This window comes from Histoplasma capsulatum, assembly GCF_000150115.1.
Source record: "Histoplasma capsulatum G186AR genomic scaffold supercont2.1, whole genome shotgun sequence".
Classification (NCBI taxonomy): Eukaryota; Fungi; Ascomycota; class Eurotiomycetes; order Onygenales; family Ajellomycetaceae; genus Histoplasma; species Histoplasma capsulatum.
Window position 1 is genome coordinate 2,458,947 of NW_025544801.1, and position 27,418 is coordinate 2,486,364.

Here is a 27,418-nt window from a genome sequence, read left to right on the forward strand (position 1 = left end):
TTAAGAGCTCAGAGGGGGGGCCCTCTGCCAAAGGGGACACCAAATTACGAACCCTGTTTCGCATTTGGCGTGAGAGAGCGAGAGAGAGAGTGTGTGTGTGTGCGTGTCCGCGCTAACCCTGCAACCAAAGCCCCATACATGCATAACACCAAGCCGTCGAATTTTTTGAACTAATTGGTTTGAAGAGGAGATCTTGCCCGGGTTTTTCAAAAGGTCGCATGCAGGTTTCTTTTTCTTTTCTTTTCTTTTCTTTTTTAATTTTCTTTCTCGCGCGCTGGAGCACCCGACTTGATTAATCTATCTGCAATAACTATATACAGAGTGTGTTTTGTCGATAGAGTAAGGGATGATGGAACGCCGGTTGGCCTTTTCTTTTCTTTTCTTTTCTTTTTTTGTGTATGCAACAATTCATGCTTCTTGACGCCTTGGGTGGCTTGCCAATGGTATTTTTTGAGTTTTTTTTGGCTCTGTGATGCGAGGAGATGGATGCAAGGGAGTCTAGCGTTTTCACAGAGATCGTTTGCTGCTGCTGACTGACTACATCTATCTGTTCATGATTGATATACGGAAATTTTTTTTTGCTTCTCCCTCCCCCGCTCCCCCACACAGATATTCTCTTTCCACTTGCATCACGGACACATGGCATATGGAAGAGAACTTATGTAGGGAGCTTTTTTCAGGACGATATATACAGAAACCACGAAAACCCCGGAACCAAGGAATAAGCAACACCTTCTTGGCGTTTATGGGGGGATCTGCTTCAATGGCGACCGGGGGATAGAGAGAGGGCAAAGGGACTTCTCCAGGATTCGTTGCTAAACAACCAGTTACGCTCCTAGCATCGAATCGGATTGACGATAGACAAGAGTGTTCAAGAAGGCCAGCCAGGATGGTATTTCGGAACGTCCCCGTACCCGATCAATCTGCCTTCCAGCGAGACCCAGTCGATTGTTCAGTTCCACGCGTTTACATGTTAGTGGTAGAAGGAAAGCTCTACCACAGCGCGACGCGGCAAAAGGAGTTAGGACGACAGATACATCTGTAAGGTTGTTTGTTTAGCTTACTGCTGCCGAGCAAAGACGATACGAATATATAAAGGTGCAGGCCAGCTGTAGTTAAAGTAGGTAATGACCTCGGTATCGCCCAAGGACGCTAAACCGTGCAAGGCAACTCGTTACCCACAACTTCCCCCACACTTTGCTTGCTCTATCCCAGCTGCCTTTGGACATTGGAGCTCGGTTTACAGCATTGCTGGCAAGAGGAGAAGATAAGTGGAAGAATTGGAATCACAAAAATAGGAACAAGAAGAAACGAAAATTACTAGTACATCTGCACAGATCAGGCTTCTCTGGAGAAACTTGGACGTCATTTTTTTTTAATTTTTTTGCCTTTTTCGATTGCTTCTGCTCTTCTGCGCTGCGTTACTGGCCTCTCCTGGTAAATACAGATTCGCCAGACAACCACACATTGTCCTGCTGCTCTGCGTAACTCCCACCGCGACGACAATTATCTGATATCGAGCTGTTCTGCTCTCTGTTCTTGCTCTCTATTCTTGGTTCATTTCTATATTTAGTTAGCCACAGCTTGCTGAGTCCTGACCAAATGCAGCTTGTTCCGAGAGAGGTGAGCAGCTTCCTCCAGTACGTTTGTATTATGTATATTTCATCTTTGTCTTTAACTATTTTAATTTATTATTATTACGAAGCCTACACCTGCTTGTGATGCGCAGTCTGTTCCATTGCCTCCTTTTTTTCCACTTTGAATTTTCTTGCGGGCATCGAAGTTGAATATACACTGACTGACCACTCCTCCCTTATAGCTTGACAAGCTCGTCACCTCCCAGCTTGGCTTTCTGGCTCAGCGGCGTCTGGCTCGTGGAGTTCGGTTGAATCATGCGGAAGCGACGGTTCGTAAAGATTTGTTCTTTATAACCATGCGTAAAACAAATCCCTTTTGAATATACTGTTTTGGCTTTGTTTCTGATTCGACTAATTGGCATGGGAGAGGGTTTTCTAGGCATTAATCGCATCAAACATACAGGAGGTACGTTTTAGTCATTCGATACTATTTGCTCGATGACAAATTTACATTCAATTTCATACGGAACTTATCTCTGACATGCATGTTTCAGCTGATACGTGATGGCCACCATACTGTGGCCGACCTGATGGCCATCGGCAAGATGATGCTGGGGCGACGTCATGTTCTGCCATCAGTGACCTCCACCGTTCATGAGGTCTTTGTGGAGGGCACTTTCCCTTCCGGCACGTATCTAGTAACCATCCACGAACCTATCAGCACCGAGGACGGCGATTTGGAGAAGGCCTTGTATGGCAGTTTCCTGCCCGTGCCTTCGAAGGATATTTTCCCTGATCCTGACCCGGAAGATTATCACCCTTTGAAAATGCCGGGGGCGGTTATTCCTGTCAAGCAGTCCAGAATTATGCTAAGTGAGGGACGTAAAAGAATCTCTCTTAAAGTAACCAGTAAAGGGGATAGGCCCATTCAGGTTCGTTGGTTTCTACGCCCCGTCAAGCTTTCCCTTATCACGCTGCTTTTAGACGCATGCTGACTTGCATTTCCTGGCTGAGGGTTTTCTTAGGTTGGCTCCCATTACCACTTCATCGAGGTCAATCCGCATCTGGATTTTGATAGACTCAGATCGTATGGCTACCGCCTGGATATCCCCGCGGGAACTGCTATCCGGTTCGAACCGGGAGATTCCAAAACGGTGACTCTCGTTGAGATAGGTGGAAACAAGGTGATTCACGGGGGTAATTTTCTGGCCAGTGGCAAAGTGGACCTCACCAGGGCAGATGAAATTCTTGAGCGACTTCAAAAAGCCGGGTTCGCGCATACACCTGAGCCAGCGAGTGATATTACCCATATCGACCCGCATTCGATGGATAGGGAATCGTACATGCGCATGTTTGGCGCCACCACCGGCGACCTTATTAGACTAGGCTCAACGGATCTATGGATAAAGGTAGAAAAGGACTTAACTTCGTTTGGGGATGAGTGTACGTTTGGCGGGGGCAAGACCTTGAGAGAAGGCATGGGCCAAGCGTCCGGAAGATGCTCAGACGACGTACTGGACACCGTTATTACGAATGCACTTATTGTCGATTGGACTGGGATTTATGTAGCTGATATCGGCATTAAGGATGGAAATATTGTCGGTATCGGAAAAGCGGGGAACCCTGATGTTATGGATGGGGTCTATCCGAATATGTTTGTTGGATCTGGTACTGATGTAATTTCTGGGGAACGAAACATAGTCACCGCTGGTGGCGTGGATACTCACATTCATTTTATCACCCCGGATCAGGTACAGGAGGCTCTGGCGTCAGGTGTCACCACGATGCTGGGTGGTGGTACAGGTCCCAGTACTGGAACAAACGCGACCACGTGTACGCCGGGGCCGAACCATATGAAAAATATCATCCAGGCCTGTGACGGCTTACCAATGAATTTTGGGATCACAGGTAAAGGGAATGATTGCCAGCCCCAAAGTCTGAGAGAGCAGATTCGTGCTGGAGCTGCAGGTCTGAAACTACATGAAGACTGGGGCTGTACCCCAGCGGCAATCGATACATGCCTCTCGGTTTGCGATGAGTATGACGTGCAGTGTCTCATCCACACCGATACGCTTAACGAATCTGGTTTTGTCGAACAATCGATCCAAGCATTCAAGGGTCGCGCCATCCACACCTACCATACCGAAGGCGCGGGTGGAGGCCATGCGCCGGATATCATCTCAGCCGTCCAATTCCCTAATGTCCTACCAAGTAGCACCAACCCTACACGCCCATTCACTTTAAATACTCTAGACGAGCACCTGGACATGGTCATGGTATGCCATCATCTTTCCAAAAACATCCGTGAAGACGTCGCATTCGCCGAGAGCCGTATTCGTGCTGAAACAATTGCGGCAGAAGACGTGCTGCACGACCTGGGTGCCATCAGCATGATTTCTTCAGATTCCCAGGCTATGGGTCGCTGCGGTGAAGTGATTCTTCGCACGTGGAACACGGCGCATAAGAACAAGCTTCAGCGTGGCCCCTTAGAGGAAGATAGAGGAACGGGCGCGGATAATTTTAGGGTGAAAAGGTATATCAGTAAGTATACAATTAACCCGGCAATCACGCAGGGCATGTCCCACCTTATTGGCAGTGTTGAGGTGGGGAAGGTTGCAGATCTTGTCATGTGGAAGTTTTCGGACTTTGGAACGAAACCAAATATGGTGTTGAAATCTGGTATGATTGCTATGGCGATGATGGTATGTAAACCGGATATGTCACTCCTCCAGAAGGAAATGGAGTATGACTCTGGATGAGTGTGATAACTAAAATTGGTGTATTTGAATAGGGCGACGCGAACGGTTCGATCTCAACTATCGAACCCATGCTGATGAGGGCGATGTATGCGGTGAGTTTGCTCTCCCATCGTCTGTCGTCTGCCTTTTCGCTCTCACTCTCCCTCGTCTCTCGTTTGTAGTTCGATCACTAAGAATAGTAAATTCACAGGCCCACCTTCCCAGAACATCCATAACGTTTGTCTCCCAAGCATCGAAAAGCCTGGGCATCATTGATTCGTACGGGCTCAAAAGGCGCGTTGAAGTAGTGAAGAATTGTCGAAATATTAGCAAGAAAGATATGAAATTTAACGATGTGATGCCTAAGATGAGAGTTGATCCGGAAAGTTATGTAAGTCGTTTATTCTTCCCCTTCATCCCCTACATTACCCAGGCCTGGCCAGCCAGTGTTTATCCTGTATTCCCCGGTCCTGTTGTCGTATTAAGAACGTGGAAACTCTTGCTAACATAAAACCTTCCTTTTTCCCCGCCCCTTTTTTTTTCGGAAATAGGTTGTCGAAGCGGATGGTAAAATTTGTCGGGCGGAGCCAGCTGCGCAACTGCCCTTAACGCAGGAACATTTTATTTTTTAATTAAGTTTTTTCTCAGCTTCTCTACTCTACCAGCCCTCTTTTCAGCTATTGCAATTGGTTATATTTATTGGCAATTGATAGTGGGAATGCTTTGAGAGCTACGTGGGAAAGTGATATACAGGACAGGACCGTCCAGCACATAACGTATTTTACCCTGGTTAGATGATAGTTAAAGCCGAGGGAGCCATACATATATTATAATTATACTTGTGTCACTTTCGAGAACATCCACTATAGCCAGTTTTCGAGGCTGAATAAATAAAATTCCTTTTCGTTTGAAGAAGTCTAATATCAAGTGATGTGATGTTTTATCATATCTACTCCACTCCAACCACGATAGGTATCAAGCAAAAGGAGAAAATGGCTGGTCTCGTGAAGATGTGCTGCTGGTACTAGAAAGCAGAAAAGCAGAAAAGCAGAAAAGCAGAAAAGCGCGAGAAAAGTAAAAAAAATTGGAGTCAATCCTGAAACTGGGAACCAAAGGTAACCTAACAGCTAGTCGACCTTCCCATCCCACCCCACGTACAGTACAGTTGCAAGAGATAAATAATAAAATGAACATGCATGAGAATCCAGAAATGAAAAACCCCGCCCTTGTTAATTCCTTAAGAGGGGAAATTTTGCTTAGTTCCCCCCACCTCCTTTGACGCCCTCATTATTTTTTCAAAAACAGCTGGGAGATCGTAAATATACATGTATGTACAGTACATACACAACGCAACACAACACCCATTCTCTATCCGCGCCGCGAGCGTTTATAGCTCAACCTCATCCTCGGTATGGTTATTGCCTGCACTGACAGGTGAGTGGAGAGTAGACCATGCCTCGTACGTGCCCTTACGAGCTGCATGGTATGCGGCCATACGGCGCTTCCTTCTCGCGCTCGTCATATCTGTGTCTGTCATGGATTGTTCGGAGTCAAAAGCGGAAGGAGACAGCGAGCAGGTGCTCTCATCGTCGAGGAGATTGTCGGCGGGACTGTCATTGTCGTCATTAAGGATATTGGTGCCGGTGGGTGGTTGGTGGCAATTATCGTCTTGGGTGGTCTGTTGCTGTGGAACTGGGAGGGAAATGGATATGCTGATATTTTGAGGCTGCGGTTGGGCTTGTGAGATTCGCGGGGGAGGATCGCCATTGGCAGCATTTTCGTTACTGTAGTCTGGAAATGAAGACGGGAAGTGGAATTCCAGTTCGTGATTTCGGTGTTTTTCTTTCAAAATGTGTTTTATGGCGACTATTTGGGAGTTCAGGGATGACGATTGTGAGTCCATATTATATGATTCTAGGTTTGTATTTTTCGACGTCTGCTGAGAGGGCAGAGAGGTCGCTCCAGGACAATTACCAGCCTGTTGAAGTTGCAATCCAGGTCCGCGACCCGAGTCAGAATCATGTTCCCTGTTGCTGATTGGTGGGATAACTGAAGGCAGCTCGTTATTTTGGATGAAAGAGATAGATAGATCTGTCTGCTGTGTTGAATTTTTTGTCGATGAAGAATCACTTTCCAACTGCTTCCGTTTCAGTGGCCGGCTGCTAGATCGCTGGGCACTCATCGTTCTCATGAACTCATCGTGGGCGAAATTTGAACTAGAGCATAGATGGCCAAATAGCGTGCTTATGGATACCTCTTCGTTCCACGTCACAGGGTCTATTGTACAGGGGAAGATGTCCTGTGGTTTGAAGGCTCTGATTAAATTGCAGAGTTCGGCATAGGAAGAGTGACGGGAATAGGGAAAACGCTATTCATATGTTACTTCGAGGCATCCACAACGCAACAACGCATTAAGCGTTGAAATACGAAAGTGGTTAAACAGGGTCGATTGCACTCTTACTATTGTGTTTGGGAAATTATGACCCGGTTCTCCCTCTTCATTTGGGGGTATTTCGACGGTATTGGGGTCTGATAGGTTCCCTGTTGTCCCTCGACTTAGAATACTCACGAGTTGCTGGACTGAGATCTCTTGATCCTCCTTTATCCCGTAAGCGTCGAGTGACAACGATTTTGATTTCGACTTATGCGCTTCTGACAAAGCCGCTATTATCGACGTACGGATTTCCTCGTCCTGAATACGCTCAGAACATGCGTTCAAAAGTTGCTGGAAGGTAAAATCATCCTGTAGCTCCAACTCATGGCTTTGGTAAAGGTCACCCTTTCCGCCTCCAGCTCCCAATTCAGGAACCTCGGAACCGTCATTCAAACGTGATACAACGGGTGTAATGTATACGAAGGGGCCTCTAGAAATGGTGGAGCAGATCATACCAGGCTCGCAACTATGGATTCTAGTTCCGTGATCGAGGGTTAAACAACCAGGAATTTGCGAATTACCAAGCCTGAATCCACAAAGGAATGGCGCTTCATCAATACCAAAACCGCTCGCAACACGCGTCGCTAGGGATTGATACACTCCCATTTGATATCGGTCAACGTGGATCTAGTCCCGTTCGTCAATTTCTACTCTCCATGCCAGAATGAATAGAAGATAATGCATATTACCCGGGTATTAAGGGCAGCTGACAACGCTAGCCAGACATCTTCGTAGCCAAATGTCCATACGCGTAGATAGAACAGAGTATTGTCTGGATATGTTTGTACTTTCTCTAAAAGTTCTCTGATTCCTTCCGCTTTTGAAGCAAAAGTTTGGTACGCATCAGATTTCGTAGCGAATGTTGTGTCAAGATATATCTTATCAAGCAGCTTGCTTCCAAGGGTATATGGAATGAGGACTGGGTTTCTGATGAGGTTATCAACCCACCAAGATTCCGCTGTGAGAGAAAAGTCAGCCTTGCCAGCTTCAACGAGAACTAGATGGAAATGATAGATCACGGCTATGCTCAATAAGCATGAAAACATAGCAAGCGATCGGATATAACATCCACCCTTAGGAAACACAGAACCGAAAAATGGAAAATGGAACATTTACCCCGAATGTCGCCGGTATACAGAATTGCTTTTCCATTCCCCTCTATGAGAAACATAACAGCACCGGGACAATGGTTAGCATCGAAGAGGGTGACACGAATATTGTTTCTTGGGCTCAACTCGATCTCTGTTGGAACCTGCAGCGGAATGGGACGCTAGTTGAATCCTATGTTAAGCGAAGTCGTATGCGCATCCAAGGTCAAGTATGAGGAGCCATGCATACCAACAGTTTAGATAGGTGTTTGTAGTGCTGCTTCCTTGACTCCAATATCCCCTTGCTAAAGTTTATGCGATGGGGATACTTCTCAAGGCGGAGAAGGATCTGGGTTCAGAGTTAATGACAAATACTCAGTCAGCAGGGAAGGATGCAGGTTACTCTACCTCTCGCGTAGCAGCAGAGCAGTATATGAAAGGTGCTCTCAACGATTCCAGGCCCTGAAGATGGTCGCTATGAACATGGCTAAGGAAACATGCCAGGGGAGCTGGTCGATTGGGGTTCTTTCGAAAATAATCAACTGCTCAAACAAGGGTCGCAGGTCAATATACCCTCATCTAATTTATTAGAAAAGGCACCGGTGTGGGGCTCTTTACTTCGAATTTGAGGAAACTCTGTGATATTGGTTAACAAATTTCGAACCGAATCATATGGTAGGTATGTCCATGTAGCTAAGATTCCCCAATTGAAGACTGCTCACCTTCTACGATACCATCGAAGGTTGACATTGTTAGCATGCGCTTCGGCTGCAACGCAACATGCTTTCGTTTCGAAACATTGGCCTGTTAGCAGCTTGTAACAGGAGTTTCTACACTCTCCGAGCACATTGACATAACTTTCTTGCAGGCATCCATTAACCCTACCCATCACGTGATCCAAAGCCAAACTGGGAGCGCCGGCGTTAGTGACGTTTAACTAACTTGGTTAAAGCGTAGTTATACTTAGACGCTTCCCAAAATAGATCCCCCTTGCTGATGCTAGGGTATAAATATCACGATTGGCCGCAGCGAGAAATGTTGCAATGTTCCGACAATTTTCCTTTTTGCACTATTTCCCACCGGCAGCAATAAATTGTTGCATCGAAGCTGATCCACACATAGTTGTGTGAGGGCAAACAGCCAGTCGTGGACGACCAAGATAAATTGACTGCCCTCTTCCAATGGACCTGCCAGAAATGGTGACCATCCAGCCTACTCCGAATACGCAGACGAGGAGAGTTGTGCAATGCCTGTCCCATATTCCCCATCCCATTCAACTATGAAGGCCTATTATCAATGGAGCCTTCCCCGGCAATGAAACATTTTACCCCTGTGTTGCGGGCAAGGAGGATCGTCTCTATGCAGTCCAGGCTCATGCCGGCTGCAGCAAGAAGGGCCTACTTGGGACAGGACCAAGTTTGCTTCTGCATAATGGCAAGAGCAGTAATGGCCCTATCCTCGCTGCTGGGGGTGAATGATCTCAGTGGGCGAGTAGCACATAACGCTTTCAACCTCAACCGTGTTATTCAGCTTCCACCCCTCCGGCCAGGAGACTGCCACTTCACTACTGAGATAATGCGCTTCACCGTCACTGGTAACCATATTGCTGCGTTCCATTTTGCCATTGAGGTTTGCGCTGGCGGGAAGATGGCGCGGGAAGCATTCGAGTGGAGAAAGTTGAAGAAAGGCGATGACGATACTAAGGGGCGCGGATTCCAACTCGTACGACTTGGTGCGGGCTCCGAAGATGCCAGTCAAGGTTTATTTTCCTCCACTTTATCTCCCTCTCTTGGTGAGACCGTTGCTGTGCTTGACTGGCCGAAGGGCCTGTCCAGCCTTGCACGTGTGTTCCCGCTCCAGATGAAGGGCAGTGGACAGCCAAATATATTGGGGCAGCGCTGGGTATTTATGGTTCTTTAGATTGCGCTGAGGGCATGGGGGTTGCATGTGGGTGGTAGTGCCAATACGGCTATTGTAGGCAAGGGGCAACCATAGTGACCAAGTCATTCCATAGATAACCTGAGTAGAAAGGGCGAAGATGTAATTAATATCAATTCAGTCGCTTTGGGACAACTTCAACGTTTGAAGACCTATAAAAAACTGAAAAGGAAAAATGCGTCACATAATTGCTACATTGCAGTGAGTCAGGATGTTTCCTTGGGCGTTCACAACCCCTTTCCAACTGTGAACTGGGCTATATGAACGAGTCGATAACTTGTTTCCCCTCGAGGGTTAAATGAATCGTTTACAGTTCGAAAACGAACAGGCAAACGTTGAGATTCGATTTCAAACCCCAGAGCCCAAATGTAGAGGTCGTGCGGCCATCGTTTTTTTGGTGAAAATGGGTACTCACTCAACCGGCGGGACATGGTGTGATCCAATAGCTGAACCCAAAAGCATCCAGTAAATTAGAGCATCCCCAGTCCTCCACGATGCTGTGACCCACGCATCGTTATTATTAGTTTTGAGAGGAATTACAGGATACTCAAACAGACATCATAATAACGATGCATGGAAAAGTACAGCGAGACAAACTAGCTGAAGAACTGCGCTGGCTTGCCATCCGTTGCACAGGTACTCGCCCAACACCAAACTAGAGACATGTTTTAGCCAATCACCCAATAAATTGTTGTCGGAGTTTAGACAGTAGTTATAGGTGGGTCGGGTTACGGCGTGTTTGAACCCAACCCTCACAATAACCAGGTTATATGCAGAGGCACAGTCACTCAGCCATCAACACCACTGCATATAACCTGATTATTGCTGGTGTGTGTTCAATTTCATATTCATACATACAGAATACTTGTATTTAGTAAAAGAAATACTATTAAATTCAGATACATGTGACTTTGCACACAGAAAGTTATATAATCACTAGCTAAATGATCTGCTTGACTTCATCTCTACTAAAGAGCTACTGATCTCAGACACTGTATAGAAGTGCAAGTCAACTGTCTGAGTGTCATACACAGTTCATACAACTAGATCTAACTCTATAATAATAATATATATACATCTATAATAATAATGAAGAAATGAAGATCAAAGAGAGAGAATAGAACAGAACAGAACAGAAAAATAAAAGCTTTATATATACTCTATTCAATGAGAATGGAATTATTCTGTGCATCAGACTGAATATCATGATTCACATCATCTGCTACTGATGCTTGTAGCTGTGATGACTATCTATCATAAAAATCATTATATATATCAGACTGATTCACAGAGTCATGAAGAGAGCAGCACACTGTATGATCACATCATTTGCAGTTGATACATACTTCTTCAAAATAACTGTATATATAGCAGCACAATGAGAACAGTTTAAATCCAGAGAATGTACAACACTATATACAGTCTGTGACAAGAGTTCTATCACAGAATTGAATCAGAATGACATTGATGTACAATGAATAATGAAACAACACTTAATCAGCTCTGATACACATACAGATGTATAATATATCAAAGTCAGAGACAGTAAGCAGAGTATGAAATTGAGAACTATGACAAAATATACTCAGCTGAGAATTGCTGATATATATTATATTATACTCTGATCATTTCTGCCACCCATCTTGATATTCAGCAGCTGAATGATATAAGTCAATCAATTTAGTCTGAGTCAGATTCTGCTGAGCAGCAACAGAATTATACAGAATAAGAGCTCTTGCATTATAATCAGCTTTCTATACTGTACAGTAGAGAAGCAGAGAAATACTTATATTATTCACAGAAAAAGAAAGAGAAAGAGAATACTATTGAAGAGCAGAAGAGAACTGATCTTCTTTTTTGTGAAAAAAAAAAATCAAAAATCTTCTCTGACTATATATACAAATCTCTGTCAGTGTTCTTCTTTTTTAATATGATGAAATGAATATTTCATGCAGTATACAGAGTGAGAAAAAGACAGAGTGAACAGTGAATGAGTGATCTTGATGAATTTCAACAAAAGAATGATAAATTCTGATGCAAAAAAAGTTATATATATCAGTGAATGATGATGAAGAAGCTGAAGAGAGGAAGAGAAAAGAAATTGAGAAGAGAGACAGAGAAAGAAGAGATTTTATAATCAACTTGTTGTTATTATTATTGTAAATGAAAGAGGAAAGTAAGAATGTCTTGCATACAAAAGAGAAAAGAGAGAAAGAGAGAATGCTTACTCTTGTGAATTCTGCTAAGACAGTCTGTGTGTATAAATAAATAAATACTTAAGATTAAAAGATATACAATATAGTATAGTTAATATACACAGATTATCTTCTTGCTCTTCTAAGAAAGACAGAGAGTTTATTCAGACTCATTCTTAATCATATATATATCAACTCAAGCTTCTTCACAATCTCTAGAACAGATCTTGATTTCATCATATAGTAGCAGCTGAGTATCTCATTGATGATTATCTTTCATTGAAAAAAGAACATATATTTACTATTCTTCTTTCTTCAGCTAGATTCATACAATAACTTCAGATACTGCACAGAGAACTGTTCATTCAATCTCTATTCTCATTTCTTTCAGAAATTATTGATCAATTGAATCATACAGAAAAGCTGATATATTCAAATATCATTCTCAGTTGATAATACTGTAGCAGAAGTGATGACAGCAGCAGTAGCAGTTGATAAAGAGAAGAATGAAGATACAGATGCAGAGATGAAGAGAATCTTAATAGTATTTTTCTATACACAGATAGAAACAGAGGCAGACTGAAAGATTCAGAATTCAGTTGTTATTGTATCAATTCTACACTGAATTCTATTAATCTTCTTCTTTATTTATATATCTCTGATCTTTATCTAATTCATCATCACATTGATCTGTCTTTATACAGTGCTCAGACTCTCAGAAATCTGTGATACTGACTATTGAAACATCATCTTCTGTGAAGAAATGAGAACTGACTCTGCAGCTCATACAGCATCTGCAAACTGTTTATACTCTGTATACTGAAACACTGAATCAGTTCACAGTAAATAAGTTGAAAATTCTCTCTTAAGAAGAGCAGAGTTCTGTAGTATCACTATATAAAGATAATTTAACAGTTATAAAAACCTCTGAGCTGTAAGATCATCTGAATCAAATGAATTTCCACTATTAAGCAGCTTCAGACTTATATCAGAGATCTCAGAAGAAATAATATAAAAGAATCTGTTCTCAAAATAAAATCAGATAAGCTATTTATTCACTTATAGTCAGAGGGATTTCTTCAACAGCTCTGATAAGATGACTGTAGCTTATAAAAGATAGTAATTATTTAGCAAGCTAGAATTGAACTTTGTAATTTCTTATACAAACTCTCAATTGATCTGACTGAGATAGCAGCTGATCAAAGAGTTATTATTTCATTACTCAGCTCTGCAGATACTGCTTTTATTTATTTCATTAAACTCTATCTTCTATACATCTGTGAATTATTCAGTATAAGTCTTCTTTATCATCTCTGATATATCTGTATATATAAAGAGCTTGTTTATTCACTCAAGATAAGTTCTGTAGAAGATCTACTCATACAGATTTCCATTTTTGAATAAGTGAATATTATATTAGAGCTGACAGTAGTGAAACTGAGACAGAGGCTTTTATATAATATTTCATCTATAGAATAGATAGAATGCAATCTGTGACATTGAACAAAGAATATAATTCTTATATTATACAACAGTTGAATATTCAAGTCTGTTGTTTTGATTTATCTTATTATTACTCATGATCTAAATAAGAGATCAGCAGAGTATTGATTTCTCATTTAACAGCTCAATTGTAAACAGATTAGTCAACTGCATCTCTCATCTAAACTATTCTCTCAGCAGTATATGGTGATTTATAAGAAAGTCAGCTGCTATACAGAGAAGAGACTCAACTGTATATCTTTCATTTCTCTATCATCTCTTTCAGTACTGATGTATAAAGTTTATTATATTCAGCTCAGTATAGCTGTTCATCAGAGTGTCTACATCTCTATTCATAAACTTTATATATCTTTATATATATTCTATAGATCTGTAAGTTTTTAATATATCATTCAAGATCTGATCAACTGAGTGAGAATGAAAGTTCTTCTATCTACTCTACTGTATACAATATAGATTAACAAAAGCTGCTTGATACTGTTTAATCAGATTCTCTTCTATTGTCTACACAATCTCTTCTCTCTCAGTATTTATATACTTTCTTTTGAAATGACTCTTTCTGAGTGAATAATTGAGAACTTTTTTATTAAAGAATCAGATTGTCTTCTACTCAGAGATAATCTGATTATCTGAAAACTTCTTTTTATTATATCATTTCTATCATACAGATAGTGGAGATTGAGCAGCAGTGAGAAGTTAATCTATCAAATTTCATCTCTCTTCATACACAGAAATAAAGAAGAAATAGAAATAAAATAAATCTATATATTATCACTCATTTATTCTGCTTCTCTATATACACTATCTATATATTCTTTGATCTGCTTTATCTACTGATTCTCAGTGTATTCTCTCTCTGTGCTGTCATCTCTATAATAAAATCATACTGTAGCTGCTTCTATACAGCAGCTGCTTCAACAGCAGTATCAGCAGCAGAGATTATTATCAGTCTTTCTTACTTATACAGAGATACAAGGATTTCAAAGTAGATGAATAAGAACAAGAATAGTTAAGAATAGAAATCAATACAAGAGCAGGGGGAGAAGAATACAGTAGTGGAGTGATAATTATTAAATACACATTCAGAGAGAGGCTGATACAGTCATTGTACATAATATTACAGAAAAGTTACCTCTTTTATATGATCAAAGAAGGTAGCTCACCATACGGAACATGTATGGGTTATTCAGGGGCCTTGGCTGAACACCATAGGAACACATGTTCGAACACAGGCAAATCCACCTTCATATAACCACTAGTTATCATGGGGATGGCCACATTCCCCGGGCCTGAAGCTTGGGTGGGCCCAATTTATTCCTTTATAAGGTGTAATATTTTCAAAGAAACGCGAAAAACTCTGGAGTAGCATCGTTAAATACGTGACAATTTTCTATTGGAGACCTGTATGATGAGTACGAATGCATCATTAGAGTTGAATAGGTCTTTCGACTGGTTAGGCTGCTGTTAGACTGCCGGGAAACTGAATATCCAAACACGACAGAATTGGATATCGATTTCCTTAGATTGGCTAACTCACTAAGAGTGGTCGCCCCATTTTGTGAGGGGATATGTATGCACAGTTAAGTTCCAGAGGCAAATTTTGCCAGCGTCACCGCTAGAAAGTTGTTTGACAAGACCCGTCCTAGCTTCTGACCTGTCGCCTGTTTCCATATTCAGCCGGGATCAAGTAATGCGAGGATTAGCCAGCTGGAGCGGTTGCAACGGGAGAATGATTGGGTACGAGACGGTGACCGAGATAGAGCTTGTAGGGTTATGCCCCAGTGACGGTAAGGCAGTATTGGAGCAATGCTGCAAGCGAGCATCCTTGGAGAACATGTGCTGTGACCTGAATGCTTTGAATTTGCCAGGAGGCATTATCCGATGCTTCAATAGGTTGGTCGGACTGCACCATTCCCTGCCACAACCACGCTGTCGTTTTGGCCTTTAATATAAATAGAAGATAACAGCCATGTCCTTCCCCTTCCCCCGTCATATAACACGGTATGAGCCAGGTGAGACTTCTTTGAAGTTTACAGGTTCCTGGAGCTAGGAGCTGTCTATCATACCCTTGTTAGCCAATCCCGTTAGGTTTCAGACGTGGAGATCACACCCATATTAACTAAGTTCGGAAGCCTGTGGGCGAAGCTATGATTCAAATATCAGCAAGAGTCTAGCCATCGGGCTCCATCCGACCCAAAATTTTTCGTTTCATCCCGGTGGGCGATATTAATTTCAAGCGCCTGCTCGCAGGGTGATCGGTTTGTTGGGTGTGATATGTCTGGGGATTGCCAACCCATTCGAGGACGTCCAACCTTCACAACAGACAGCCACCTGCGGCACCACTACCACGGTTAAGTTCTAACCACCACCATTGCCACCAGCAAAACCGGTTTAACCAACCGATCCAACAGGAACAAAAGCAGAAATAAACCACATGGTGGCCTCTAAAAATCGAACCTGTGTGCCATCCAAACCTTCACGTGCGGCTCCCATTCCCGCCAGTTCAAGCGCTGGCCAGGACCCTTGAGCCTTTCTTGTAGCAACATCCCAGCGATTCTGCGTCAACGACCAAATAAATACAGTGGTTATATTCACTACCTCTCGACTCTAACCTCTGAGCCTTTTTAAGCGTTATTCCGCCTCTGAAACCTCACCGAGAGTTTACCAACCTGCGATATCAATTTACCCAGAATAAGAAAAAACTTTCCAAGTAGCTGAAGCCCGTGAAGAACTATAGGAAGTTCCTTCCGAGGGAATAGGCGGACGCTTCGTGCCAGGTCTTGCGGCGGCTATACAAGCTTCCTCTGATAACACTTGAGCTGGGAAGCTTTTGTGATGAAGTGAGGTGAAGCGAAGCGCTAGCTCGATCACAAACTTCTGTGAATTGCCTCCCATAAATCAGGTAACTCGACCGAACTTGACCTTCAAACCAACCAACTACCTCATAAGAAGAATCTTCGACCTCTTCCCCCGTTTGAACCTTGTTCCAATTCAGATTCTTCTCTTGTGAACAAGCGTATTATACGGAACGACCACCACAACATGCATAAGCCGGTGCTATCTCAGCTTGTGTACAATGCCATTTTCCCGAGGCCGCGCACAAACGAACCATCCACATTTGCGTCCCTTATCACCCGACATCTTGTTCCTGAGGTTCGCATCGAAACTTCCACTTTCTATGGCACCCTTGACTGTATTGAAGCCCAATATCCTGGGCTCGATTATTCCTTCCCCCCGCACCGAATGAGGTTGGGTCGCTTCGCATGGCATCAGAAGTTGTTCAAGGCGTTCGACGAACTAGGATTGACGGAAGCTGAAATCGCTTCGCTTTGTCGTTGGGAGGGTACAAAGTGGGCTAGGGATCGTTACGAACGGGATAAAGCTGTCCAGGTTAGGGATACCACGACAGACAATATTAGGTGTGCTACTCCGCCACTACCACCGTCGGTCTATATACATAAATACGTAGAAGATAGCCCCCGAAACCACCAGCTTCCGGATCTTAAAAACGAAGACAGGTTCCCGGAATTAGAAATCATATCAGAGCTGCACAGCCGCGAGGAAGACGAAGAAGAAACGAGTGATGACGGTGATGAAATGGAAAGTTATGGGGTTACGTTAAACCAACGTCTACTCCAGGCAGCGGAAGCGCGACAACAAGGAGCGGATGTGTCTCTTGATGAAGATTGGGAGCAGTGGCTGAAGGAAGCCTCTGAACATAATGCATACACGGGAATGCTTCATGCAATTCGATCTGGCCGACCGCTAAACGTTTCGCTCACCAACGTACCTTTGCACTCGCCGCCATCATCATCAGACACCGCCGCTGACGTTCGCAGCCATGGGGCATCCAGTGCGAGCAATTCTAGCAGGCCCGTTCCAATGTCAAACAGACGTTCCGGATCGACAACTATAAGATCTAGCATCGCCGCCAGATCCGCAGTTGACTCTTCGTCAAATCCCGCTCCGGAAGCTGCGAGATAGCTGCAATGATAGACTCCTACAGCTCTTTACGACATTGATCTTAGTACCTGCGGAAATCATCTGATCGGACTTTATCCTGGCCCTGCAATTTAAATACTCTCGGTTTGTTACCTCTGGACGGATGACTGTTTATTTCCTTTCTCTCTGATGCATTTTTCCGGTGTGTGTTTCCACCGCCGGTATATTTCTCTTATTTCATTGTCAATATGGCGTTAATACTGGGAGATTATGGTACATCTCCGTCGTTTCTTCTATCTCGTATGTTTCTGCAGGCGGCTCCCACAAATAGATTTCTATGATTCCCTTAGCTTCTTTCGAGCTATTCAGCGATGATGACGGTTTATTCCTAGATATAATTTAGTTCTCATTGTTTGATCCTATGCCCCCTCTTTTTTCAACTTTTGCTTCTGCTGTTATCCAAGTGGGAAGAGTTGTGCTAATGGGACTGATCTCCAACTTCTACCCAGTGCTCACGGAGTAGCACATTTTCAAGGGTATAATTGTCTCTAACAATGGGTTTGATTTGTTTTAAATTCCATCTCCTCCTGTGCATGCACTATGTTTGTCGCGTTCGCATTTTGCTGGTAACTTAGCTCATAAGTCGGGTTCTGTTCCAATAATCAACATAACTACTGTATTTCCCTGGCTTTATTTTTCAAAATCGGGATTCTATTCATCTATTGCCCTTTAAACATAGGTGCGAAAATGGGAATTTGCTCTTTAGTAGACAATTTTCTAGAAAGCATGTGACTTGGAGCTTGGGTCTCGTCAACGTCTCTCCATTATCCATCCAAAGTCACCCTAGAGGGTATTTATAATGCATTTAAATAACACAACAAAGAATAGGATCAATTAAGTCTTGACCATGGGTAGGCCGAGAAATTGTGCGATCTATGATTATCCAAGCCTTAAAACACGATTTGACGGCATTGACCGAAGATGATCAAGGCAATATTCTACAGCAAGTTCGACACCCAAGAAGGTAAGAGGCCGGCTTTATATCTCATTTATAACAAATAGTCTCGGTCCGTATTTTTCTTGTACCCTAAACTAATACGTGTATTCTACGTGCAGGCCCAAAAGTTGTCCATCAAGTCCCCGATGGAGCCATTGTGTCGTCCCCGACAGCGCCTCCGAACCAACCACCCCTAATTGCTTTCTCTGACATATCCTTCTTTGTGATTCCGCGGCAGGAACTATGCGGTAACCTAATTCACGTATGTTCCGGTGGATATCGTATTCTTGGCTCCCCTGTCTGCATGACCTCCCCGAAATACGACCGAAACGAGTTCATATTCAACTTCTGCATCGTGTTGGCGGAAGATGAGGAATTTGGCACTTTCAAAAGCGTGGTGCAGAAGCTGGCGGATCTTATGTGCGGGCTGGAGGAGCAGTCCGGATTTTTGTCGAAAGATTTCTCGAAAGGTGGAGAGGGCAAGGTTTACAGTTTGTGTGAGACGTTGATGGAAGATTTGAATAATTATTGCGAGTGTATGATTCCGATTGGTACGCTATCTTCTCTACATTTACGAATGCTATCTCCTCTAGTTCCGAGCAGTTTACTTTCGCCCCTTTAAATGTGCGATCGTTGACTGATACCACCGGTCATCAGATGAACTCAACACTCTGAATATCAAGTTATTTCCTATTTATCCCTCACCACCTATCGTCAAAGCTTGGCACGTACCGCTATTTACTGTTCGATACGAAGCCTTTATGGATGAAAACTGGGATCTTACAATGCAGAGAGTAAGTTTTATTGCGGTTGACCTGTCATGGGCTATCTTCTCGGGAGAACAATTCTTAACTTATTTTCTAGGTTGTACCTTTTATCAACGGGGTTAACAGTGTTCGCATAATTTCGGTACTTGCGGATACGGACTTCTCTCTGACATGCAGCGCGATCCGTCATTTGATCTACTACGGCTGCATATTTCTCCTTGACATTTTCTCATTCTCGGCAATATACGCCCCAACGGCACAGTTTGGTTCAACCATTGCAATAGACGAAGATATGCAACGTGAATGCGCACGATATGTAAATACTCGTTTTGCTCCCACCCCAAGCATAACTGCGCCACCAACTGTGAACCCATCTACCCAATCCGCCTTATCATCTAGTTCTCGAAACAGACAGAAGGCTTGCAGTGAGGTAGACCATGATGAAATATGGCCTTTGGTCGCTAACTCTGGCACTGGCAACAAAAGCGCTGGTATCGTTGACGGAGTCGGATTAATTGAGCTTTACGCCAGCCTTAGACAGGGAAAGACTGTCAAGCAGTTTTATATCGAGCACATCCACGAACTTGCTAACATTGATTTAAGACGATTCATAACATTTGGCGTCATAAAGGGCTTCCTGTATCGCGTCCATAAGTACGCCTATGCAACAGGATATCTAACGCAGCAAACAAGACAACACAGGCCTGGCCTTGCTTCCACGACTTCCTCATCTTTTGTTGTCAGCAGTGGCCCAGACTTAGGAGGGCGCCGTTTGTCCTCGCAAAGTCGTCGATCAATTAGCTCGCGAGATGGGGGTCATTCCGCGACACTTTCGCCTATTAATGACGACAGCGCCATTGAGGACGATAGGGATGATGATTACGCTTTAGGAGACAACGAGGAGGTCGGGATTGATGATAAAACGCTGGGGAATTATCTCGATGGAGCCCACTGCTTCGATCAGATATGTACGGAGCTGGAAATCAGCGAGAAGGAACTCACCGATCGGTTAAGGAGGTATCCGTTTGAAGTGCAAATTATTGACCGGTAGACGGGATATATTTATGGTGTTCGTTGTTACTGTTTCCTGATATTTCTGGAAAGGTACTAGACACTTGTGCTAAGCTTGGGCGATTTGCCATTACCATAGGTGTGTTTCATATACCCAGATCCTTAGGCAATGTTGGAGACATGTTTGCTTTTCGGTAAGGATGCCAACACCGTAACTCTCAGCTCTTCAAAATGCGTATCACGAAGGGAAGGACGATGAATGTATGGACAAGCATAATGACTAGACTGAGTGTCAAGGCACGTCAAGGAATAGAAGAATAAATAAAAGCTTGAGATCGCTTGGAAAAAAATATGAATAGCATTTGAAACCCCATACAAACTCTTACATTCTCCCAACCGTTATTCCCTGATTTGACAGTGCGCCTAAAATCATTTCCGCCCTAAAGCCATGCCCTGAATATGCTAACTCCGGGTATAAACCGTCAAAAAATCATGAAGTAAAAAGGAAAACAAGGAAACCATGAACAATTGCTACAAGCAACATAAAAATAATACCAAATCCACAGCAGGCCTCCTTGATGAAACAGGAAACCTTAAGACATCGTAGTAGCAAGCAGAAGCGAGAGAATTATCATACATCGTTTATTCCTGTTCCTCATCCCAACCCTCCAACTCCGCTTTCTCATATTCCTCCATAACTGCCGGGTCAAAGATACTTTCATCTTTTCCGGGGACTGTTGTTTTGCAATCTTTGAATACAGGGCCAATGCAATCTGACCAACGCTTCCGACGATCCATAAGCGTACGGGCCACATCGCCAATTCCGGGCCTGCTCACACCCGCTCCTGAAGCATTGGGCGCGACAGGGTGGCTGCCACCTCCCGCACCACCGGGTTTGTGTTTAGCCTGCGAGCCCTTTTTGCTTTTGCCAAGGGTGCGTGTACGTTTAAGATATGCCTGCTGGACTTGAGAATCAAGGTCGTCGTGAATCGTGCTATACTCCTGGTATGCCAGGCGTTCGCGAGCGATTTCAAGTAGACGGGCCTTGCGCGCACCGTTGGCAATCATTTGCTTCTTCAACTCAGCTTGCAAGAGACGCAAGCGTTCAGCGATGTCATCATCATAGTGTGCGTCGTAGTCCGGGTTATCATCCTGGCCAAAAATTCCGACATAGCGGAGTTCAGCTTTCAGTCGCTCGTCCAATTGCCCGTGTTCCAGCTTGGCTGCTGGGATCTTGAAGCCGTTTGGGGAAGCATCCACAAAGGTTGTCGCAGAATTAAGGGGTTTGGTTTCGGGTTCTACACCACTTATAAGACTGTCTATGTCCATTGTGTCCCCATTCACGATGCCGTTCATGTTGGTATCCTCATTGTTCGAAGCAGTCCCAGCGGTATTTTCCTCCGGCAGAGTGCGATGTTCGAAACGAAGCAGAGAGTATAGACGGCTGACTAGGGGAGGAGCAGAAATTTGATCCGTTTCTGCAATTTCATCTGTCATCTGATCGATGCCACTACGACCTTGGTTCAAGGGAAGCTGTTCTCGATCTTGAGTAGTGGAATCGACGTTGACTGACCCGTCCTCTTCAGCCCAGATCTCAGTGTAGTGTTTTTTACCTCTGCGCGGCAAGAGGAAGGGAGTCGTCCGGTCACCCTATGTTAGAGATTTTAGTTTGTGGTCACAGAAATTACCGTCTATAACGGTGCACTTACCCTCTCCTTGAGAAATGCAATGTCTTCCTCCGTAAGAGGGCGAACATAGGGTTCAATATAGGTGGCGAATGTGTTGGCGCTGACTTGATTAGTAGGCTTTGCATTGCTGAAATCTTTGTCTGGAGGAGTTCCTGTCATCATATGGCTGAGGTCACTCTTTGGAAACTGCGCAACACTGTAAATCTCACGTTTCTCATCGTCTGTCATTCCAGGGGTAACATCTCGTATGTGATAGATAGTAGGATCATCGAACGCGAGAGGGTTTGGTCCGAACACTTGATACTGCGGAATAGGGGGGGTAGGTTCAGGCTGCTGAGAATCTGAGCTATCCGTCGAATTAGGCGAGTCAGCAGTTGAGAGCTGGTCCCCAGGACCAGTGGCAGCAGGAGATGGTGAGGGCGATAAAGAAGAAGTACTGGATACGACATTTTTTGCTTTCTTAGAGTTAGGTGAAGTCATAATAAACGAATCTTTCCCACCGCGGCGATGGGGAACTAAACTATCCATTAGATTGAAAATCGCTAAAAGATAGAATGCAAAAATGGTTTAAGATGGGATATGGTGAATGAAAACAAACTGCGTTGTTGCTGTTCACAGAGACCAGAAGTGAAACAAAAGGCAGCATGGTTGTGATCATGATATGGGAAAACGTTTGCTTACTGTCTGTCTTCAAATCCGTTCCATCCTGCTTGGCTACTCCATGGGCCTCGTTTGATAAAGGTCTCTCGTCCCTGGCAATTCCTCTATCCTTTCTCTTTTTAAGCTTTCCTCCTTTCGAGACTCGGCCCATATCCTCGTCATCGTCTGCTTCTCTCTTCATTCTCAGCCTTTCTTCTGCATCTCGATCAAGTTGTTCGCGTTCCCTCAACTCCTCAAAAACTTCCTTGCGTTTCTGTGATATTTCCCTTATTCCAGCATTACATGCCTCACCTCTCGTCTCAGCAAGCTGACTGAGGGTCTTTAGATGCTCCACCAATGACTCAAGTGCTTTCGGCTCTGGAATATGGCCACTTCCTCCTAACCTGTCAAGGATATCGGAATACTGTACTGACGTCGGCACTAGGATTTTTGAAATATCGTTGTCCAGATATCCGATTCCCGTGACAGTATTAGTGCTGGCGGAACTAGGGGTTGTGTTACGACTGCGGGACCGCCTCACTTCGCGGCCCTTTCCTTTGCTTTTGTTCGCAAGCGGGGGAGGCATATTTCGATAGTACCCCGTGGAGGTTGACTACCCGGGAAAGGGCAGGGAGTGGACCAGCGATTAGTTACTTATGGTATGTAATTTTCTTGGATTACTTCGAAAGACGATGACTGCATCATCTAACTCTAGGAGATTTCCTAGGTGTTCAAATTAGCATTCTCATCAAAATTTCCGCATGGCCCAGGAGGAGAAGGGCGATATCAAGACATTGTGTTGGAGCAGAATGGACTAGGACAAACCTATAGGAGACAGGATCGTATTTCGCGCAGGATCCCTTAACGGCTTTCATTTGGTGATGGCGACTTGTTTCGATTTATATCACACGTATCCTTTCGCCATATCCTTCGCGCCGCGGGTTAAAGTCGACCTTGGGAACCCATGCGGAACCCCGGAAACCCTAGAAAACGAAACGGCGGGTGGACTGATTTATATCACGTGCCGAATACCTCATAGAATGTCTTGGCAACTATGTCAGTTTTGGAAGAAAAGTACGCTAGTCCTCAATAGGAAGTATAGGGGAGCCTCTATGAAGCAGTGTGCTCTTCATCTTTTAACCGCTTTACTGCATCGAATTAACAAATCCGTCCAACCTCCACGCTTCATCCATTAATTGCTCAAGTTTCAACATTGCCACAGATGGCAGCTGGCGACTATGCGTTGTATTGTTAATACAACAGCTTGTCATACATTCTGGGTTTGATGGTAAAACCATTGGCATGACGCCTTCTATCCAGATCGAGATTCTGTCAGTCTTTGTCTAGTTTTCAGTAAGAGAGATTGGCTCGTTGAGCTCATTCAGGCTCTGTAGATGCAATGCCTGTATTTTCCCCTCCAAGAAAAACTGCTCGCTGGGAAACTTGCATGACCTGTGCATCAGCTCCCGATATTACACTAATGATATTTATTATCGTAGCAGGGTCTCCTGTGTACGGTACGTTGGGCGGGCGCATAAGAGTTATCTGATAGCTGATGGTATTTTCAACGAAGTGAACTGTTGTTCCCGGGACTGGAATGTATCTCCCTTCCTGAATACTTACACTAGTGTTTATGTCTTATTTCCTCAGCCTGGAGATGGCTCGGATCTGCTGGTTTTCTGTGTGCATTTGCTATTTGGTCGACCAACTGACTTACAGGGGAGTTCCATCGTTCGACGCCTCAAGAAAGTCAGTTACATGTTGATCTCCACCCGCCGTTAGTGGCTTGTAGCGGCGTCTCAAATGCCGCTGGTCTTATCTAAAACTTTCAATTTAGGAGCAAGCTTGTCTTCTGTCAGCAGAAGACAAAACTTAAGTATCGATAATGGAATATTCGAGTATTTGATCTTCACGAGTCCCCTACCCGCCGCTTCACCAGATGAAATTAACATGTCTACGAGACGCGCCCTACACTTAGCGGTTGGCCACAGACCTGTGACAACCAGAGAGCCCTATGGGATTAACTAACTTACCTGAACCTCTAGTTATGTCGGGGGTAAATACAACTGTTCGAGATCTCGCTAAAGAGACAGCAACCATAGGCTGGAACACAGTGTCCTTGGGTTTTAGAAATGATCCGGAAATAGAATGACAATCCCTGTGCAGGAGAGCTGCGAAACAGATGATGTCCCAGGTCAACAAAGTCCATGCATCGTCATCCAGATGCAGGCGGATTAAATTTTGGCTTCGCAGAAAGCCAAAACTTCGAATTTAAGCCCTAGTCTGGGACTAACAGGAGCTAGAATGGCCCAAGCCGGTAAATGCGGCATAGGTGCGGAGGAAGTGCGGAGAATTCCTAGCTGGTGGGGCTAAGTGGCTTATTTGTTAGAGCTTGGGAAGCTTAGACAACGCGAAATGGGCACCTGACAAGCAAGCAGAAACACCCCCATGTTACAAGTACGGCGACCACAACACCGAGCAATTGCCAATAGATTCATGATACTGGAGACAAGACTGCTCCATACTCTCGACAAACCCATCCTTGCTAGAGAGGGATTCCGAGGGAAACGCAGACGTCTCGCCCACGTTGTCAACTTCTCCAAGTAGCCTCCGACCTGAGTCGGTAGCTACATCTGTCACTGCCTGTCCGATCCTGACGTCCACTCTGGCTCCAAAAAAGCGCCATGACTTCCAAAGCCCTGCATGTTTTTCTCTGCCTCGCAGTTAACTGAGGTGAATGAAGCATCTATGTTCGTCAATTACGTTGGCCGTTATTATCTTCATTCTTCCTTGTACATGGTAATTATAGCCACCAATATCCACCCCCTGACGACCGCCGATATTCTCGTTTTTCTTGCTCGCGGTCGTTGTGACATACTATATTCGGAATTTGGCTTTTAATACGTACTTCCATTAGCATCAGAATTGAATGAGATTTTTTACAAAGAATGAGTACGGCTCCTCCAAATCACATCCGGTTATGGAAGACTAGAAGAGGTCCATGCAGAGCCAACTTTGCCAAATCCATATTTTTGAGGGGAATAACTTGACACGGCTTTGCTGATATGCTGTCATAGCTGCAAACGCTTTCGATGCTGTAGTCCTCGCTATCCCGCCAGTAGATAGTTTGCCGTTAACAGGGACGGTGCAAGTCAATGTGAGAAGAATATTTCTGCCCCTATCCAGTCTTAGAGACAACCTCTACAGCTACAGGCTGACTATTCCTGTAAAATCCACCAGCCCAGCATTTCCTTTGCGCTCAGTATAGGTGATAAGGTCCAGACTCTATCAACAACAAACGTCAGAAATGGCGACGCGATCCGAGGCTTGCTCTACGTCCCAGAGCTTGACTCCATGGACCCATGCCAACAAACAACGGCGAGTTACATACCGGCCAACGTGACTCGCCTATCTGATCTTCATGGTACAAGAAACTTTATATCCATTGCTCCTTGGGTCTCTTCTGCATGTACCATATCTTTCTTGGCAGTACAGTCCCGAAACCCTCCCGAAGCTGCGGTCTTTTATCTTCCGGATGCGTCGACTACTACCCCTCCTCCAGATAATCATCCGGTCTGGGATTTAGGAGACGATGGCGCGTGGAAGAATATGAGTTTTTACCCCGTTTACGCGATCCCTGGCTTTTACGGTGCCACTATAATGCATGCACTAAGTGAGTATTCTGGGAATTTAACCAATGCCCCCTTCGCAGATGACCTTCTGAGGACATTGCGGGGTGACGAGCTGATTCGGGTATCCTCAAAAATTGCGCTAAGTAAGTTGTTGGTTCTTCTTCCAACGTGAGTCTGTAGAAAGCAATTTGCTGACCTGTCCATTTAGAAAGTCCTAGCGATGACCTCCCAAGCCTTTGGATTTTCCTCTTGGCTGTCGTAGCGATTCTAATTTGTGTTGCTATTCTTTTATCCCTCGGCATGCGGCTCATTCAAACTCGCCAGCTGCGTTCCTTGGAAAGGAGAGTCGCAGCGGGAGAAGTTGATCTGGAGACCCTGGGTATTAAGCGGCTGAACGTCCCGCAAGATATCCTGGATAAAATGCCCCTCTATATCTGCGATGGGTCAGGTAGAATTGAGCATTTCATACCTCCGACTGCGGAAACGACGCTAGAACCCGAAGGACATTCCAAATTACCATTAGATAAGAAGAGTTTTCTTCAAGCTATGTCGAATTGGGTGTGGATTTCACGGGTATCACAAACCCTCTTTCCGCGTAAATCACCATCTCCATCATCGGCTCTGCCTCCACCATCTCCAAGGTCGCAAACCACGACGTCTGATAGCAACCAGCAACGCCATGCTCAACCTACCTTTTCACAAACAACCTGTCCAATCTGTCTAGACGACTACGATTGGGGTGAAACCACAGTCCGCGAACTTCCATGTCAACACATTTTTCATCCCGAATGTATAGATAATTTCCTCTTGCAAAATAGTAGCCTTTGTCCAGTTTGCAAAAAAAGCGTACTACCCCGTGGCTATTGCCCCACAAAAATAACCCGTGCTATGGTACGTCAGGAACGACTCGCTCGAAGAATTCGTCCAGTGCAAGCGCAAACGGCAGAAAATGGTAACGCTGGCTATCACACGACAGAGCCCACTGCCTTGGGTAACGGAAACCAGTTGCCGCCGCTTGAGGCTGCCACTGAGCCTCGCGTTAGCAGTCTCCGAAATTCCATTGTTGATGTGCTCAGGCAGACGAGAACTAGCACCCACGTCACCGTGCCACCTCCTACAAGAGATAGATTCTCAAGGGAGCGACAGGAAGAAATGCGTAGGAGAGCTATGGCTATGCTGGGCGATCGGCCTATGATTGCAGACGAGGAGAGAGCGCAGGACGCTTCTCGGTCAAAATGTAAGTCCAACCGAAATCCTCACAACCTGTAA

The 27,418-nt window shown here is 44.5% G+C and overlaps 8 protein-coding genes across 8 annotated transcripts; 5 read left to right on the top strand and 3 right to left on the bottom strand.

The window, feature by feature from the left end:
- Nucleotides 1-889: 889 nt before the first annotated feature.
- Nucleotides 890-5,113, top strand: HCBG_00793 (urease; the record flags this gene model as incomplete). The annotated part of the gene is made up of 8 exons (XM_045427843.1): nt 890-1,041; nt 1,149-1,323; nt 1,820-1,906; nt 2,132-2,509; nt 2,603-4,279; nt 4,369-4,428; nt 4,527-4,706; nt 4,964-5,113. 8 exons carry the CDS (start codon nt 890-892, stop codon nt 5,111-5,113), a joined length of 2,859 nt encoding a protein of 952 aa, XP_045291818.1.
- A 589-nt stretch (nt 5,114-5,702) lies between these two features.
- HCBG_00794 (uncharacterized protein) lies at nt 5,703-8,587 on the bottom strand (the record flags this gene model as incomplete). Its single annotated transcript, XM_045427844.1, has 7 exons — nt 5,703-6,683; nt 6,777-7,376; nt 7,439-7,707; nt 7,866-8,001; nt 8,088-8,186; nt 8,246-8,379; nt 8,560-8,587. 7 exons carry the CDS (start codon nt 8,585-8,587, stop codon nt 5,703-5,705), a joined length of 2,247 nt encoding a protein of 748 aa, XP_045291819.1.
- A 696-nt stretch (nt 8,588-9,283) lies between these two features.
- On the top strand, nt 9,284-10,244 carry HCBG_00795 (uncharacterized protein; the record flags this gene model as incomplete). The annotated part of the gene is made up of 3 exons (XM_045427845.1): nt 9,284-9,680; nt 9,852-9,976; nt 10,089-10,244. 3 exons carry the CDS (start codon nt 9,284-9,286, stop codon nt 10,242-10,244), a joined length of 678 nt encoding a protein of 225 aa, XP_045291820.1.
- Nucleotides 10,245-15,244: 5,000 nt separating this feature from the next.
- On the bottom strand, nt 15,245-16,019 carry HCBG_00796 (uncharacterized protein; the record flags this gene model as incomplete). The annotated part of the gene is made up of 3 exons (XM_045427846.1): nt 15,245-15,530; nt 15,571-15,618; nt 15,931-16,019. 3 exons carry the CDS (start codon nt 16,017-16,019, stop codon nt 15,245-15,247), a joined length of 423 nt encoding a protein of 140 aa, XP_045291821.1.
- A 409-nt stretch (nt 16,020-16,428) lies between these two features.
- HCBG_00797 (uncharacterized protein) lies at nt 16,429-18,101 on the top strand (the record flags this gene model as incomplete). Its single annotated transcript, XM_045427847.1, has 1 exon — nt 16,429-18,101. The coding sequence occupies one exon, from the start codon at nt 16,516-16,518 to the stop codon at nt 17,455-17,457; it is 942 nt and encodes a 313-aa protein (XP_045291822.1).
- Nucleotides 18,102-18,396: 295 nt separating this feature from the next.
- Nucleotides 18,397-20,417, top strand: HCBG_00798 (nitrogen permease regulator family; the record flags this gene model as incomplete). The annotated part of the gene is made up of 4 exons (XM_045427848.1): nt 18,397-18,439; nt 18,532-18,963; nt 19,070-19,206; nt 19,277-20,417. The coding sequence occupies 4 exons, from the start codon at nt 18,397-18,399 to the stop codon at nt 20,228-20,230; spliced, it is 1,566 nt and encodes a 521-aa protein (XP_045291823.1).
- A 415-nt stretch (nt 20,418-20,832) lies between these two features.
- HCBG_00799 (ada histone acetyltransferase complex component) lies at nt 20,833-23,190 on the bottom strand (the record flags this gene model as incomplete). The annotated part of the gene is made up of 3 exons (XM_045427849.1): nt 20,833-21,840; nt 21,900-22,393; nt 22,560-23,190. 3 exons carry the CDS (start codon nt 23,101-23,103, stop codon nt 20,833-20,835), a joined length of 2,046 nt encoding a protein of 681 aa, XP_045291824.1.
- A 2,275-nt stretch (nt 23,191-25,465) lies between these two features.
- Nucleotides 25,466-27,418, top strand: HCBG_00800 (uncharacterized protein; the record flags this gene model as incomplete). Its single annotated transcript, XM_045427850.1, has 4 exons — nt 25,466-25,514; nt 25,595-25,674; nt 25,758-26,292; nt 26,358-27,418. The coding sequence occupies 4 exons, from the start codon at nt 25,466-25,468 to the stop codon at nt 27,416-27,418; spliced, it is 1,725 nt and encodes a 574-aa protein (XP_045291825.1).